Below are 15,883 nucleotides of genomic sequence, written 5' to 3'. Positions count from 1 at the left end.
GACAGGTAGAGCTTTGTATGACCAATGTGAAGAGATTAGTTTTAACTAAGATGATATACACATAAGTGATCTATAGGAAATGACATAAATTATTTTCTGGGTAAATCTATCACCCTTTACTCAAAATGTATTTGCAGGAACTGTTTAAAGTGTAGAGCCACTTTTCAGGTTAATTCTCTTCTGCAAGCAAAGCATGAACATTGGGCTGGCTCTGGGATTTATATTGCTAGACCTTTTTGCCAAAGGCAAAACAGCAGTGGTTTTTCGGGATTTAGGTCTCCCACCTTGCTGTAAGGAGATTGGTGAAGCCAGATGATGTGTGTACAAGGCCACGAGCAGATATATCAGTGGATATATCTCAGATATTTTCAATAGGTGAACTTCCTAGGCTGAGGCGTCTGTGAGGCTGATGTACTTGCAAGCCAAGCCTCACAGGTATCTGAATCTCTTCTGAGCACTGCAATATTAACATCTGTTAGATGGAATTAAAAGTATGGCAGAACATGATCGTAGAAGTGGATTCAGAGCCCCCGTGAGTTCAGCTTTATTTGGCTTAACAGAAGGGAAAAGTAAAAAAAAGGAGCTAACCATAAACCACCCAAAGTAAAGCATAACACAGCTGAGACTATAAACAACCATACGCTGGGAAAATGAGTCACCTCAGTCACCCAAATCTATCCTTTTCTAGATAGTAATAATATATTGTTTTTGTTGGTGGTATTATTGTTCTTCTTTTTGAATGCACAATTTTCAGGAAGTAAAATGAACTCGTACTTAAAACTTCTCCATTCAGAAGACAGCAGCTGGGTAAATGTGTAGCCAAGTTTGCTGGTATATCTGTATCTATGGCTTAATATGAGAGTTCTTTGGTGTAGGTCTTTCGTTCAAATGTGCATATCTTACCTATAATTGTTTATTTTAAATAAATATTTAATGCACACAGCTTCAGCCCAGGTGTATTTTTTAGACATCGAAAAGTAGAATAAGCATTTGAAGATGTTTTGGATAATTTTTAAAAACTGCTGAGACCATTCTTCTGGAGCTTCCTATTTCTGCATTTACACATAAATACATAGTGTTGAAATGGTTCAACTGTTGCCTCCTCTGATAAGCCTGACAACACATTTTCTTCATGTCTTTATGATCTTACCTTGTTTCTGGTATGAAAACCCAGTTGTTGATAGGTAAATATGTGCATTTGAGCATACTCCAACATACCTGAGGGTATGTATACATTAAAAGATCTAAGCTTCTTTTTCACTTCTGCTACATTACTGAATTCCAGCATTATAAAGAAAGCTGACTTGGAATATTACTTTTTCAGCCTGCAATTGCCATGAACATGCCACTGATTGCTACTATGATGCTGATGTTGATCAGCGTCGAGAAAGCTTAAACATACATGGTCATTATGAAGGTGGAGGAGTCTGCATTAACTGCCAGGTAAAGAGGTCGTTTTGGTCAGTTTAAATAAATGAAGTTTGAAGAAGGGCTGCTAAAGTAGGACTGTGTCCATATCAAGAGGTTGGAGGCTGACCAGTGTTAGCTCCATTTCTCTCGTGTTGTTACTTGTACTCAAAGCAGGGAAAAAGGTATCTGAAAATAATTTACATTATACCACATTGCTTTTTAATATATAAAAGACACATGTAAGTTGTATTTATGCCCAGTACTGTGTGATTCAAATGAAGCCACACAATGCAACAATTAAATCAACTACAGAAATTCCCTTTCCTGTTATTACAAACTGTGCCATTTCTCTGCTTAACAGAAGGAAGTAAAATTAACCAAATAAAATTCCAGCTCAGGCGAGCTGGTTCCTTACTGCAGCAAAACATACAGGGCTCTCCCTCATCAGCAGAAGTAAAGAAGGGCATAGGCTATGCCAAGAAGGAAGTTTGTATTTATTGAAAAAAGCACAGAATCACAGAAAGGACCTGTGGAAGTCATCTAGATGAGTGTTCCTCTCAAACAAAACGTAGATGCAAAGTTATATCAGGTTGCACTGAGAAATGTCCAGTTGAGTTCTGAAAATTTCCCAGGATGCAGATTACACAGACTCAGGGTAATCGTTTGTAGTACTTAATCGGTCTCATGGTAAAGGGTTTTGTGTTACTGTTCAGTATGAATTTCCCCAATTGCAACTTGTGACAACTGTCTTTTGTCCTTTTGTTGTGCATGTCTGAGAAGAGTTAGCTCTGTCTTCTGTGTAGAGGCAGGTAGAGGAAAACTGTCATTAGACACCTCCACCCTCCTTTAACATCTCTTCTTCAAACCAAGCAAAGCCATGCCCTCAGTTTCTCCTTACATGTCACATTATCCAGTCCCATAACTGTCTTAGAGGCTTGGTTGGATTGAATCAACAAATGCAAATTTGGAATCAGAGACTTTACACTCTGTCTGTTGTTAATGGATAACATGTTCTTGGAAGGAGAAAGAATGTCTCTCATCCTGAGTGAGTTTTGTTATGCTGTGGCTAATTACGATCAGGAAAGATCATACAAGGCTTTGATCAACTTGATCTAATCTTGGATTTATCTCTGCTTTGAGTGGGACAGAACCACCTGGCCTCCTGAGTTCCCTTACAACCTACATTATTCATCGCTGCAGTGATCTCAGGGTTAAATACATCCAGACTGATTTGGAAGTCTGTCTTCCTTTTGTTGTCAAGTGATCTGAAGTATGATGACAAGCAGCTGACCAGAACATAATTCAGAGGGAAAATTATGGTCAAGCCTCTGTTCATGTGAAAGCTGTGCATCATGACTTATGTATTACCATGCTGTGCATTTGAAAATACAGCTGTATTTAAGAAAAAAAAAAAAAAAAAGAAATATCCAGTAAAATTTATAGGGTATGTTTTCCATCCTATTGCCACAATATAATCAGACATTGTCCAAAAGGCAGTCGGAAGAGAATAGAGTTATTTTTACTAGCATGAGTAGAATAAATGCTCTTTGTCTTCCAAATGACATTTCTGTACAGAACATTGTTCATGCAGTCTGGTAAGATTTATTATGTTGGTCCTTCCTGTCAGCTCTTTGGTCATGAAAGACCATTTCTCTTATATTGCTTCCAGGATAGAAAACAGCGAAATTAATCTAAATCTGTGAGTCCTAGTTAGATGACCGATATGAATTTTTTGTAACCTAAGTTTGTGGAAATTATGCTGGATTAAATGAATTTACCATAAATTATAGCATTTTTTTAAATGGATAAAGCACATGGATTTTAATTTACTTTTTGTGTCAGAGAAAAAAGTGTTAGGAATGGATGCCTGAACAGAGAAGTGATAGAATGGAATGTTGCATTAAAAGTTAGATTCATTTTCTTTGGAGTCTTATAGCAAGGGGCCTCTGGAAATCACATTGTCCAACCCTCTACTCAGAGCAAGTCTAATTAGATCAGGTTGCTCAGGAACTTAATTCAGTCAAGTCCTGAACACCTCCAAGGACAGAGATGCCACAATTACTCCCAGCAACCTGTTTCAGTGTCTGACCACCTTCATGATAAATATTTTTCCCTAATACCTAATCTGAGTTTTTCTTGTTCCAATCTGTGCCTGTTGCCTCTCACCCTATTGCTTTGCACCTCTGAGAAGAGTCTGGCTCCATCCTCAGTTGTAGATAGCAACAAGTTCTCCCTTCTCATTGCTGAGAGACCAAGCTGTCTCAGCCTCTTCTTGGGTGTCATGTGCTTCATCTTGATGGCTCTGCTTGCCCTTTGTCCACAGCACTAGTCGTATTATCAGATAAGATAATCACAGAGATCAGTGAGGTTGATTTGGCATACTTTGCCCTAGGTAAATTTATGTTGAACATGTCCAATCACCTTCCTATCCTTCGTGTGTTCTAAGATGATTTGTTCACTGCATGTCCTTCCCCACTGATCAATGGGCCCCTAACTCCCATTAGCTTTTATTTTGCTGTTGATGTACTCCTAGAAACTTTGCTTTTGCACTTCACCTCCCTTGCTGGTTTTAACTCCAGCTAAGCTTTGGCTTTCTTAACTCCACTCCTACATATGTGGTCAATGTCTTTGTACTGCCACCAAGTAGTCAAGCTGCTTCCACCTTCTGTGTACGGGGTTTTTTTGAGTTTGAGATCAATCAGGAGCTCTGTATTTATGCATGCTGGCCTTCTACCGTACTTGCTTGACATTCCACATATTGGAAGGAACTGTTCTTGTTCTAAGGAGGCTATCCATGAGAACTGACTAGCTCTCCTGGTCACCTCTCCATTCCAGGGCAGTTTCACACAGGATCTTGCCAAGCAGATACCTGAACAAGCCAAAATCTCATTGTCTGAAGCCCAGAACTAATTCTGCTATTTGTCTTGCTTACTTCTTAAAAACCACAGTCTCTGGGTCACTGCAGCCAAGGCTGCCCTCAACCTTCATATGTTCTTCCCTGTTAGTGGGTGCCAGTTTGAACAGAGCGTCTCCCCTAACGGGTTCGTGAACCCCTACATCCAGAAATTGTCTCTGATGCATTCAAAATAACTTCCGGATTGCTTGCACCTGTCTGCATTGCCCTTCTGGCAGATACTGAGGTGGATAAAGTCATCCAAGAGTACCAAAGCTTCCTCTAGTTCCCTAAATAAGGCTTCATTTGCCTTCCTGTTCAGGTGGTCTATAACATACATCTACTGCAATATCAGCTATCCTTACCTTCAAGCTCTGCACAGGTTCATCACCTGCCCCAGGCCGCAGGGAGAGACTCAGGCACCATCTACAGCCTCAGACCTGGACAGTGGCATCCACCTCCTGGAGCTCTGTCCGGGGTGGGGACTCTGCTGTGCCACAGGAGTTAGCACCAGTAGTCTCCAAAGAATGTGCCCTGGAATGTGTGGAGACCATTGCTGCACAATCTCCAAGTAGCCCTACAGTCTTGAGCAGAGATGCTGGGCCCCACTGTGCTCCTGCCATGCTAAGTGCTGCAGCAACCACAGCGTCTCTTGTGCGATGTGAGCAGCATCCTACCTGATCTAGCATCAGCCTCTCCCTGCAGGAGCTCAGATCTGAAGATGCCAGAGGAGGCTCCCAGCAGAGCTGGAAGCAGAACCCAAATCTGCTGCCCAAACTGAGAGTGCCAGCCATGAGCAGCAGCCCCAGCAGCATCTTGGATGCCCTGCTCATAAACTGCCCCACCAGTCTCTCCGTTAAATGCTGGGTCCCTGCTCAGCCCTGAATTGCAGCTCTTCCTAAGGAGGAACTAAACAGTAAGTGGGAGCTGGGGGAAGCTGCTTTGGTTGCTCCAGGGCAAAGCTTCCCCCTCCCATGCCCTGCTCATGAGACCTCGAGCTTGCCAGGATGCCTCATGACTGTGATTTACTCAACTAGTGCATGCCATTGCCACTACACGCTCCTGCTGCCCCACCACAGGGGAGAGCTTTGCTGCAGGAGCTGAAATGCACTTAGAACTGTGTTGACAGGGGAGTTACATGTTTTTGCTGTAGTTCAAATTACTTGCAATATTTTTTCTGTGTGCCTCAAATACATGTTTACAGAGACGTATACTTTTCTAAAGGAAGGTCTGTTTTGTGCTGACCTGACTGATGAGGTTTTGGTTTATTTTGATGTGCTGATCTCAGACGTAGGATATATAGCATGAGGAAAGATTCATGATGCAGTTGCCTGAACAATATATACATTATGATAAGAAAGTAGTGTAAAAAGAGATACCATGTGATAGGAAAAAGACATTATTTTCCCCTATTTTTTAAGAAATAGCTCTTTTTTATAATGCTTTAAATATAAAATTCAGCTGCTTTATGTGAGAATACCATGATTCAGAAATCTGTAGAGTACAGGTGGTTAAGGAACACCAAATGATGAATGCTGTCTTTATTGCAGTCATATTTCATTTTTTTCTTGTGCTGATTCTTTCTTAGTTGAATATAGAAACAGTGTAAAGGATGTTATTGCTTCTTAATTCTTCCAAGTTCCCCTTTTTTTCTTATATTCTCCTTTTGTTTTATTTTGCACAGCATAACACAGCTGGCATTAACTGTGAGAAGTGTGCAAAAGGTTACTATCGTCCTTATGGTGTTCCAGCAACAGCCCCTGATGGCTGCATACGTGAGTCCCTCTCTATTAAGTGTCTTCTCATGTTGGTGGCTTGGGGGTTTTTTAGCTATAATCAAGGCATGGAACACATCTTTTGGGGAGGAAAAATGAAAGAGTGGCCAAAAAATGTTGAACAACTGCAAATTACTTTGTGTTGTTTTAGACCCTTTTAAAGATATTATTCTCAGCTTATGTGTCATATGAGCCTAAAGCTTTGGACCAGCAGCAGGACAACAGGAGGAAGTAAGCCAGAAAGGGCTGCTGAGGAAATAGGATCACATAAGCCTGGGGTGCTGTTACATACCTCACAGTGAGGAGGCATGACCTCTGGGAAGCCACTCTCATCTCCTACCCTCATCACCTTGGTTCTCTTAGCCATCTGATGTACACATGAGATATCCTTTGGCTCTTGGTCACTTGAGAATTTTATTCTATAGCTCAAAAGGTCGTGGGGATCACTGCTAATACTTCATGCAGTGCTGAACCTAACAACTAATAAAAGATCCAATAGGATAAATACTAATATAACATTTAAAAAAGAACTGAGTATAGGTAGGAGTTAAGGGTTGAATTACAAACAGGCTTAGGGAGCCTTGTGGCAGGTTGGAGGAAGCTACAGTTTTTTGTGTTTGGGTATTGAAATAAATTGGAAGTCAACAGAGCCATGGCATGCTGCCATAGTGTTGCACGTGGTGTGTAAGGGAAGGCGGGTGGAGCATGGGGCTTAGCCTAGACCATGGAGAGAGATGAATGGATATCACAGAAAGGATAGTTGCTGCAGCGCTGTGGAGTAATAACATGCAGCTTTCTGAATTAGAAAAACCCTAAACACTCTAAGAAAATAACATAGCTCTATTTCTAAAGGATATCACAAAGATTATTTTGTGATATAAAGTACTTGGAAAATAGGTAACAGCATGCAAATGTTAATTCCTTAAATAATGAGTCATTCACGACTTCAAATTTACTATTATAATGCCATTGTGCACTGCTGTAAAAGGCAAAGTGATTCTTTCTCAAAGAGTGCCTAATTGCTGATATTTACTCAGCCTGCAGCTGTAACTCGGAGCATGCAGAGGGCTGTGAGGAGGGGTCTGGTCGCTGCTTCTGTAAGCAGAATTTCCAGGGAGAAAACTGTGAACGATGTGCTGATGGATTCTATGGCTATCCGTACTGTGTCCGTAAGTATACAAATAAAAACGGCTCTTTTCTCATATTTGAAATGTGCATTAAAGAATTAACAGTTTTCATTACACTTGGTTAAAACATCTGGCATTTCAGCTTCACATGTTTACATGTTCTTATAAATCAGTTGTCATAATACTGAAGAGAGTCTGGTTTATTTTACAAAGTAATTGTAACTTGAAAATCAAATAGGTTGTGCTCATTCTCACAATTCTGAGTTCATTTAAAACATCTTCATAGAAGCCACAGCCTATCTCTCAGTAAGTCATAAACTCGAGTGATAAAGCCTTGGACAAATTGTTTAAACATGTCTCAGGGAAAACTACTGGGACTGGGAAGGGAAACTTGACTGTAGTGAGAGAGAGAAAACGGTTATGTGTTCTTGCCACATCCTAGGATATGGAACTTGCATTCCTGATAAAAGATCCTCTCAGAGGATTCTAAAATAAATAAAAATAATTCTAAAATAGTGCCTGCATAATGTTGGAAAGGCTCTCCTGGCAGAGCATAAGACTCTCAGCCATGCTCTCTTATTTTTTGCTAGACTGCAGGTAGGTGCAGATATGTGGTTGAGGGAAGGGTTCCAGTATGTTTCGTATTTCTTCAGAAGTAGTTGAAGGAAAGGTGTTTGTAAATCCAAAGAAAACAAACATATTAGAAAAAATGATGTGACACAGAACTGCTGAGTGCTTCCATTTATTGAAAATAGTAGTAGAATGCTATCTAATGCTGTTGATTAGTTGAAAATCAGATTTTTACTTTAAAATAAGAAAATAAAAATTAAATGTTGGGAATTTGGATAATTCTTTCCTCATAAACAAATGTTATATAAAATAACTGAGAAGAAAATGTAATATCAGCATTGTGTTTGCTGTGTAAAAGCTTGTGACTCCCTGAACAGATTTTTAAAAAGCATCGGTGAGATGTTTTGTGCCCTCAGGAGAAGCGTGTTTCTGACAGTTGTTAAAACAGGTGTTGTTATGGGGAGAGTTTTGAGGTCTAACTAAAAGAGAGGTACCGTAATAAAAATGGAGGAAGAGGGAAATCAGTACAAAACAGAGAAAAAAAATTAATATTGTTTGAATTCAAGGGCTGTGATAGAATAAATTGTTTCTGTACAGTGCATTCTAGATTATCACATCTCTCGTATCCTCTTGTTTGTAATTCAGCATTTTAAAGTAAGTTCAGCTCAGGTAGACCTTGATCTAAGTCCTACTGATGTTTGTAGCTCATCAGCTCTGGATCCCATCTTAAGGGAGGAAGATTTTTTGGGATGTTTTTCTCATTCCTAATCTGGAGGATTCTCAAATTAAAAGCTTCCAAGATGTACCATACATGTAATGAATTCTGGCAGATCAGGCAGCAGGTCACAATGCCAAATAGCAGGAGATGGACCTTCAGCTGGAAGCAGGAAATGTGAAATAAATATGGACCTCCCTAGATAGCTCTCAGAACACTGTCTAGCGTGAGAAGTCTTTAAGTACAAAAGGATAGGGAGCAACCTGGTAGCATTTCCACGCTGTTCTTTTGAGAAGAAATGTTTGTATCTGAATTGAAGATCAAAACTAAATGTTGCTTATCCTGTTCCTAACTGAAAGAAAACTAAGCTGAAGTTGGTTACTAGAGCCACGTGAATATCATGCTCTCTGTATTGACAGGAGATGACTTCATGGTTTGTCATGATTTGTAATGAAATAAATGTATCTGTTTCAAATACACTTCACCGTTTCTTTTGTTTTAAAGGTATTCCTGTATATCCTTCTCCAAATCCAAGCGATGCTATGGCTGGTGACATAATTGGCAAGTTCTTGGTGTTTTTCCCCCATCATTTCTCTGTTTTTCCCTGTGTCACTATTTTTCACTGGTTTAGTGGTGCCTGCTCTTTGATAGAGATTTATGGAGTAATTTTGCCACTGTTGGTATTTATCTTTTGGAGAGCCTTTGTTCTTGCCAGAAATTCATCTTATTGTCATGTTCATGTTAAACAGTTTAGAAGGCTAGTTTCAGGAACAGTTATGGATCAAAATAAATTTGACCAGCCTCTGGAAAACATCTGCAGAAGAGACCGAGCATCTTGTTTGGTGCTCTTATGAACTGATTCATCAAGACTTTCTGACACATACAACGTGTCAGCTGCTTTGCAGCGTAAATCTCTTTCTTATGGCTAACTGGCCTCTGCTTCTGGACTGTCCTCTTGCACCTGGCAAATTATACATTGCCCTTGGCTGTGAAGGATTTCTGAGAGTGCTACGTATTTCTTATTTAGCCCACTGCAAAGCTGCCTGAAATCCATACAATGATTCTCTCAGCGGGCTTACATTTTAAAACATATTTAAACATATATTGTTATATTGGAGAACGGAGACATCATCACAGCTAGTGCTTAATCACAAACATACTTATAAAGCACTTCAGGATTAATAACTTTAAAACCAGTCAAAACTTCTTTTCATATCCTAAAATCAGCATTCTTCCCAATTAGCTTTAATAGAACTGGAGTTTATGTTGGCAAATGAAAAAGTGTTTTTTTCTATGAGTGTAGCAGACACTGAGATATAAGCAGACAGTACAAATCCATGTATGTATTTACAAGTCCCAATTGTTTTCTTGAAAGTGTCTGCAGTTGCCGTCACAGCCCATGAAGCCTCAATCTCCTGTACCACTTATCTCCCTTGTACAGCATCCAAAATAGTTGCCCTGGTAGGCCTCTGGGTATGTTCTGTTGTATATCTCCTTCTCTCACATATTTTTAAAAGGAAGAAGAAAGAAAACTCAAAAATTAATAAACAGGAGAAAACAAATCTTGAGCTATTTACATTTTCAATGAATAGCATCTGAGCTGAAGGCATGAGAAAGGCAGCTGCCTGTAAGTGGAAGCTTCTGTGTCTGCAGAAGTTGTAAATTTGTGCTGGCAGACTAAGCATGAATACAGATTATTTTTTAAAATGAGGTTTGTGTGTAAGGGTCAAATAGTTTTGTTGATTCAAGAGTAATAATTACTAAGCACTGATCTGTTTTTCTCTTCAAAATACAAGGAGTTGCATGGTTTTATGCACTAACTTTGTTCCTTTCTTTCATTTCTTTTTCTCTTGTAACTAGAAGGTGGCTGCAAACCAGGGTATTTTGGCCCCCAGTGTCTGCGTAAGTGCCATAGTTTCTTTGACGCTTGGAGCCTGCGCTCTAGTGTAAATGCCAAGTGAAATAGGAACTTTAAGGTCGTAATGCCGCAAATGTTTTCTTTACAAATGTGCTCTTCAGCGTGCCAGTGCCACGGTGCAGGAGTGCTGGGAGGTGACTGTGATGGAAATAGTGGACAGTGCAGATGTCGAACCGGATTTCATGGGTTTTCCTGTGATACCTGTGCAGCTGGGTATTTTCATTACCCCTTCTGCCAGGGTAAGCCACACCCCTTTTGACAAGCGTATCTAAAATACAAACCCAAGTTTTATACTGAGGGATGAAATTCTTTTGCCACAGAGGTATGTTCATAAAGGGCTTTCCCAAAACTCACAGAAGTCAAAGAAGAGAAGTGTGATGACAGGAGATTTCTATCTGAAAATGCCCCTTTTTCCTTGATTGCTGTGTGATGCAGCTGTCAGACTTCATTTTGGGGTTGGATTTAGTAACACTGATGAAATTTAGAATACCAGTGGCAACATTTATCTTAATTATCCTTGTCTTTAAAAAAAAATTATTTGAGTTTGCAACGTCATTTGATGCATCAAGCTGCCCGTTTTAGTCAACACTATAAAACTGTCTGGTTTTAAACTTCATTAGCCATTAACTACTTTCAATAGATATGCTACTTGAGATCAATAAATCAGACTCTGAGTGGGGACAGGTGAAGTGCTTCAGCACTGATATTGAACGCAGTAGTTACTTTGAGCCAGATTCTTTTGCTCTTTCATTAATGTCTCCCTTGATGCTGAATTATTACCAATGTGGGCAATCAATAAAAGCTGTTATGAATCAAAATAAATTGATGGGAAGATTTTGGTCACGTTGAGCATCAGGGAGTTACTTTTTCTTTTCTTTTTTTTTAATATCAAGAAAGATAAAAGAAGAGAGTCTTCACAGAGGCCACTTCTGAAATGGCTTTTTCTCATTTGCAGTGTGCGAATGTAACTCGGCGGGTACCCAGCCCGAAGTCTGCGATTTTCTTGGGAGGTGTCTTTGTCGATCAGGGGTAGATGGACTTCAGTGTGACAGCTGTCAGCCTGGCCACCACTCGTTCCCTGCCTGTCAAGGTAAGGCTGATTAGTGCATGTACAGCATCAAACAGCTCCTGAAAAGGCAGACAGGAGTGCTTTTCACGTACTGTTTTTACAGTGGCTGAAGCAACGTTCACAGCAGTAAATGGGCAAGGGATCTTGTGCTCTACAGTGAAATCCTCATATATTCTAATTCTCCAGTTCCAGGCATGCTTCCGTAGTAGGGGGAAATTATATAGTCTATTTTCTCACAGGCATTTTTTTTTTTCTTTTTTTGCATGGTCAGACTGTTTGATATAGCCTCAGTCAGCACAGCTCTCTTACTACTAGCCAAAGGATTTGAAAGCTGTTTTCACATGAGTCCTACAGCAACAGAGCATGCCTGACTGCTAAGGAGCTGGCATAGCAGAGCTGTGAAGCACTAATCTACTTCTGCGGAGGGTCTTTCTTTGGTACCTTGTAAAATGTGTATTCCGTAAATCTGAAAATTAGAAGCTCTATTTTGCCCTTCATGGTGATGTCTCACTCATTTTAAGATCATCTGGTAGGCACTGAGCCAATATCTGTCCATGTAATCATGAAACATGAATGATCTCCGTAGGGTCTCACCAGTGTACCTGCCACCAGGGACTAGCCTGCCTTTTACAAGAGGAAAATTGGTCAGCACTGATGAAGTATAGCCTTGAATATCATAATGGTTTTGTGTGTGTATGAAGAATCCATCAAATCCTATTTGGCCCCTAGGTTTCATCTGCCTTTGCAATGATTGACAGAGAGGCCCTTAATCCTTAGTGAATTTTACAGTAAGAAAGACATAGGATATTGCTGAGTTCTGGTATGTACTTTCCTGTACAGCTTAACAAGATTTATATAGAACATTATGATTTACTTTCTTCTCTCTTATTATTTTTGGTTGTTGGCTATAGCAGTCTTCTTCCTTTTGGGCTTGCATACTTGTTTATGTCCTATGAACAGACAGCAGAACCCTTTATGCCCTTGCAAGGATATATTATGTTGTGTTACCAAACACAATGGATGGAATAAAGAAATACCACATGACTGTGTTTCATGGTCTGGAGTAGATTAACGTTTTTTAATGAAAAACATAAAATCAGGATTCTGAGTTGGTACATGCTGTTCAGTGGTTTTAAAATACTCTAACCACTTTTTTTTTTTTTCTTAGAACTGACTCAGGTAGCAATCTTAAAGCAAATCAAACCCATATTGAATATGTTTGAACTTTTAGCACCGAAAGCTGAAAAGAGACATAAAAGCTTAAAAGAGCACACAAGAACAAATTGTAAAAGACCGATAAAAATAATTGAAAACAGTGTCAGTGTCAACTTAAAACTTGCATTTGCAGCTTGTTCTGTTAAAATAAGCTATCATAGATTTAAACTTAAACTAATGCAGTATGCTGCAAACTGTGTTGGAAAGTGAGCAGCCCAGCCTGCTACCCATGCCTGGGGTTGTCATCTTCAGAAGGGAGGTAGATCTGTAACTTTTTGGCTGCTGCAGCTAGAACTGATCTCTGTGGTTTTGCCTTGTTGAACTCAATAGAAGCTTTATTCAGTAGGAGTGATATCAAAATAAAGCCTTTAAACAAATCGGTGTTATTAAAATGAGGAGAGAATGTTCAGCTGGGGGTGAACTCTAGTGTAGGTGATGTTTTTGGAAGCTTCAGTATTTGTATTTCTCTTATACGAACTTCCTAGCAAGCCCTGGGTCTTTCCAGGCGTCTTTGAAGGAAACACAGCAAAATCAGATGTCTTTGGCTGCAGCAGAAAGAGGAACCGAAAGGGGGAATCAGGAACATGAACATGAAAGAGACAGTGTTTGTTTTATATTTCTGTCAGTCATAAAATCCAAGTGATTAACTGCAACACTTCAGCTTGTACCTGGGGCAGCTGGGATTCCCCCTCGGGCTCCCATTCATGTACCTATAAAGTGTGATCCGGTGTAACATTCAGCATTTTTTCAGTAAAGTAGCACGCCTTATCTGTGACAGAGCTGTTAGCCTAAAATAGTAGTAACTCCAAGAGAAGTTTGTTGTTATAGTCTGACAACAGCTTTTCTTATAGTCTGACAACATGCCTTGTGTATGTATGACATGCAGATTCCTGCAATGCACTGCTTTCCAGCTTGTAGAATTAAAATGTCAGCAGTTTTTACCTTGTGCATCATTTATTTGGGCGTCATAAACTTGTGCATCATTACGAATAAGCTTCTTGTTAGCCATTAGACCTAGCCTAGCTTTGTGGATGCTGTTTCTCAGAGCTTATTTTTTAAAGATGTTAAGTACTTCTCTCATGTGATGTTCTTTCCATTGTAAGATGGATTTCTGTCCCTTATACGTGTATTTTACAAGGCATCAAACTAAATCTCTAAACTGTACATTATAGAATTGCAGTAAGAAACTGATTACCAATGGTTGAGAAGGCAATTACAGTATAAGTATCTATTTCAGGATATTTATTTTTAGTAATAAAAATATGGTTTAGAGGTAACTTTTTTGGCAAATTCTTGTTTAAATAACTGCTGGTTTAGACATGTATCTGTCAGGGTAGTTACTATTTTTTTTTCTCTGTGTAGAATGTAACTGTGATGCTGTTGGCTCAGTGGAGAACACATGTGGTCCTAGAGGTCAGTGTCCGTGCCATAGTAACTACACTGGACTTAGATGTGACCAGTGCGCTCCAGGTTATTACAGCTATCCCAGCTGCTTGCGTGAGTAAAAGCCTTTCCTCCTTTTACTGCAGTTTCCTTTCTTATTTCTACAATACAGAAGAAAAATAAATTTTCTCAAATATATTTCCATCTAAAACTACCTAGGTAACCGTGATAATTTTGTTCCATCCAAAGCTGGCAACAGTAATAATGAATATCCAGGCAGTGGCTGGGCTTCCTGGCAGGCACACACTCTGGTAGTTCTCCCTAGCACATCGTTCCAGTTCCTGTTCTAGTTGGATTAATGTGAGCATGGCAATGTTTGGCCTTGATGCAGCTGTAGCTCTCTTTTAAAATATGAAATTTAAAGCTTAGGCGGGACAATAGGCATTTACCTTTATGAGCTCTGGCTCACTCAACTTACAGAACATAAGTTGTGTTTCAACTGATTTGGGTTTCTAATATTTGATATGCTGTCTTGTAAACTTTTGAGTAAGTGCATTAGTGTGTGCTCTTGACATGTGCCAATAATCCTAGTCTAGAAAGGCTTGACTCTGCAAATCTTCCATCATATCAACAATTGTTCCTGCCCATGTGGATCAACTGATCATGCCCAGAATGTGCGTACAGGTTTTTCGCATTTATCAAGGGGAAACCTGCAGGCTCTGTCATTAAAATCGGCAAGTTACTTGATCATCATGAACAAGACTGATTTTTCCTAGAAATCAAAAGATTATTAGTGCTAAAAAAGGAACGTATCCTCAGAATTCTGCTATTACTAATCACCACAACCACAGGAAAAATAATCTGACAAGGTTTGATCTCTCTCTTTAGGAGACTGGCTACTACTTTAGTAAAATAATTGTCATTAGCCATTTCACCCTTAGACTCTATCTGAGCAAAGATTAGACCCCTGGGCTGTAGCAGCATTGTTCTGCTTTGTGGCATTATTCTTATTTACCATGTGTATGTAAATCATTGCACAGCTGAGACCTTATGTAGGAATCTGAAAAAACAATAAGACTGTTAAATGGTGTATTTCAAAGCTTCCTTCTGGCCTCTGCCCTCAGATCTAAAGATGTGATGGGCATACAATTTTTTATTCTACATTTCACCATCAGTGTTTTTAAGTGCAGGTCTAATTACAGAATTTTCCCTGTGCTTTCTATAACCATCAAGAAAGCAGAAAGCCAAAACCAAGCCTGCTCTTAGGATGGGACAAAGAAGTTGAGGCAGAGAGATTTAACACAGTTCCAGATAATCTTACCTATTTCTGTCAAGAACAGAGGAAGACGACAATATCAAGATGGTACAGGTCACCTCAAACTCATAGGTTCCAAGCAGGGGTGAGGACCTTGTGAGCTATTTATTGGAAAGAAAAATGAAGAACACTCTAGACAAATACTATTCAAAGCCTCTAACTAAAGTTTTGGAAAGTTGTTGCTTGTTACCTACAGGGTAAACTCTCCCAATAAACACAAACACTGTCTGTGTTTGTTGCTGTGTAGCTTGTCAGTGCTCTCCCAATGGTTCCCAGCACGGCATGTGTGAGCTGGCATCGGGGCAGTGCGAGTGTCAAACGGGTGTCACAGGGCGACAGTGTGACAGATGCCTTTCTGCAGGCAACAGTTTCCCTTACTGCAAAGGTAACATTTTTGGGGGAAATTCCTCCATTCTGTTTCAGATCATCCCCGTGTTTATTGCAGCATTCTCTGGGGCAGTCTGCTGTGTGCAAAGTTTTATAGAAACCCCTT

The 15,883-nt window shown here is 39.8% G+C and overlaps 1 protein-coding gene across 1 annotated transcript in view; it reads left to right on the top strand.

The window, feature by feature from the left end:
- LAMA3 (laminin subunit alpha 3) overlaps positions 1-15,883 on the top strand; it is a 118,279-nt gene that overhangs the window by 27,363 nt on the left and 75,033 nt on the right. The window contains exons 8-16 of the mRNA XM_074899078.1: positions 1,325-1,443; positions 5,988-6,078; positions 7,116-7,247; positions 8,995-9,051; positions 10,351-10,392; positions 10,510-10,647; positions 11,364-11,498; positions 14,055-14,189; positions 15,638-15,775. Coding sequence (XP_074755179.1) covers positions 1,325-1,443; positions 5,988-6,078; positions 7,116-7,247; positions 8,995-9,051; positions 10,351-10,392; positions 10,510-10,647; positions 11,364-11,498; positions 14,055-14,189; positions 15,638-15,775 — 987 coding nt within the window. The remainder of the gene's footprint in view (positions 1-1,324; positions 1,444-5,987; positions 6,079-7,115; positions 7,248-8,994; positions 9,052-10,350; positions 10,393-10,509; positions 10,648-11,363; positions 11,499-14,054; positions 14,190-15,637; positions 15,776-15,883) is intronic.

This window comes from Athene noctua, chromosome 2 (assembly GCF_965140245.1).
Source record: "Athene noctua chromosome 2, bAthNoc1.hap1.1, whole genome shotgun sequence".
NCBI classification, from domain to species: domain Eukaryota; kingdom Metazoa; phylum Chordata; class Aves; order Strigiformes; family Strigidae; genus Athene; species Athene noctua.
The sequence above is the reverse complement of the archived record's forward strand: the minus strand, read 5'-3'. Positions and strand labels throughout refer to the sequence as shown.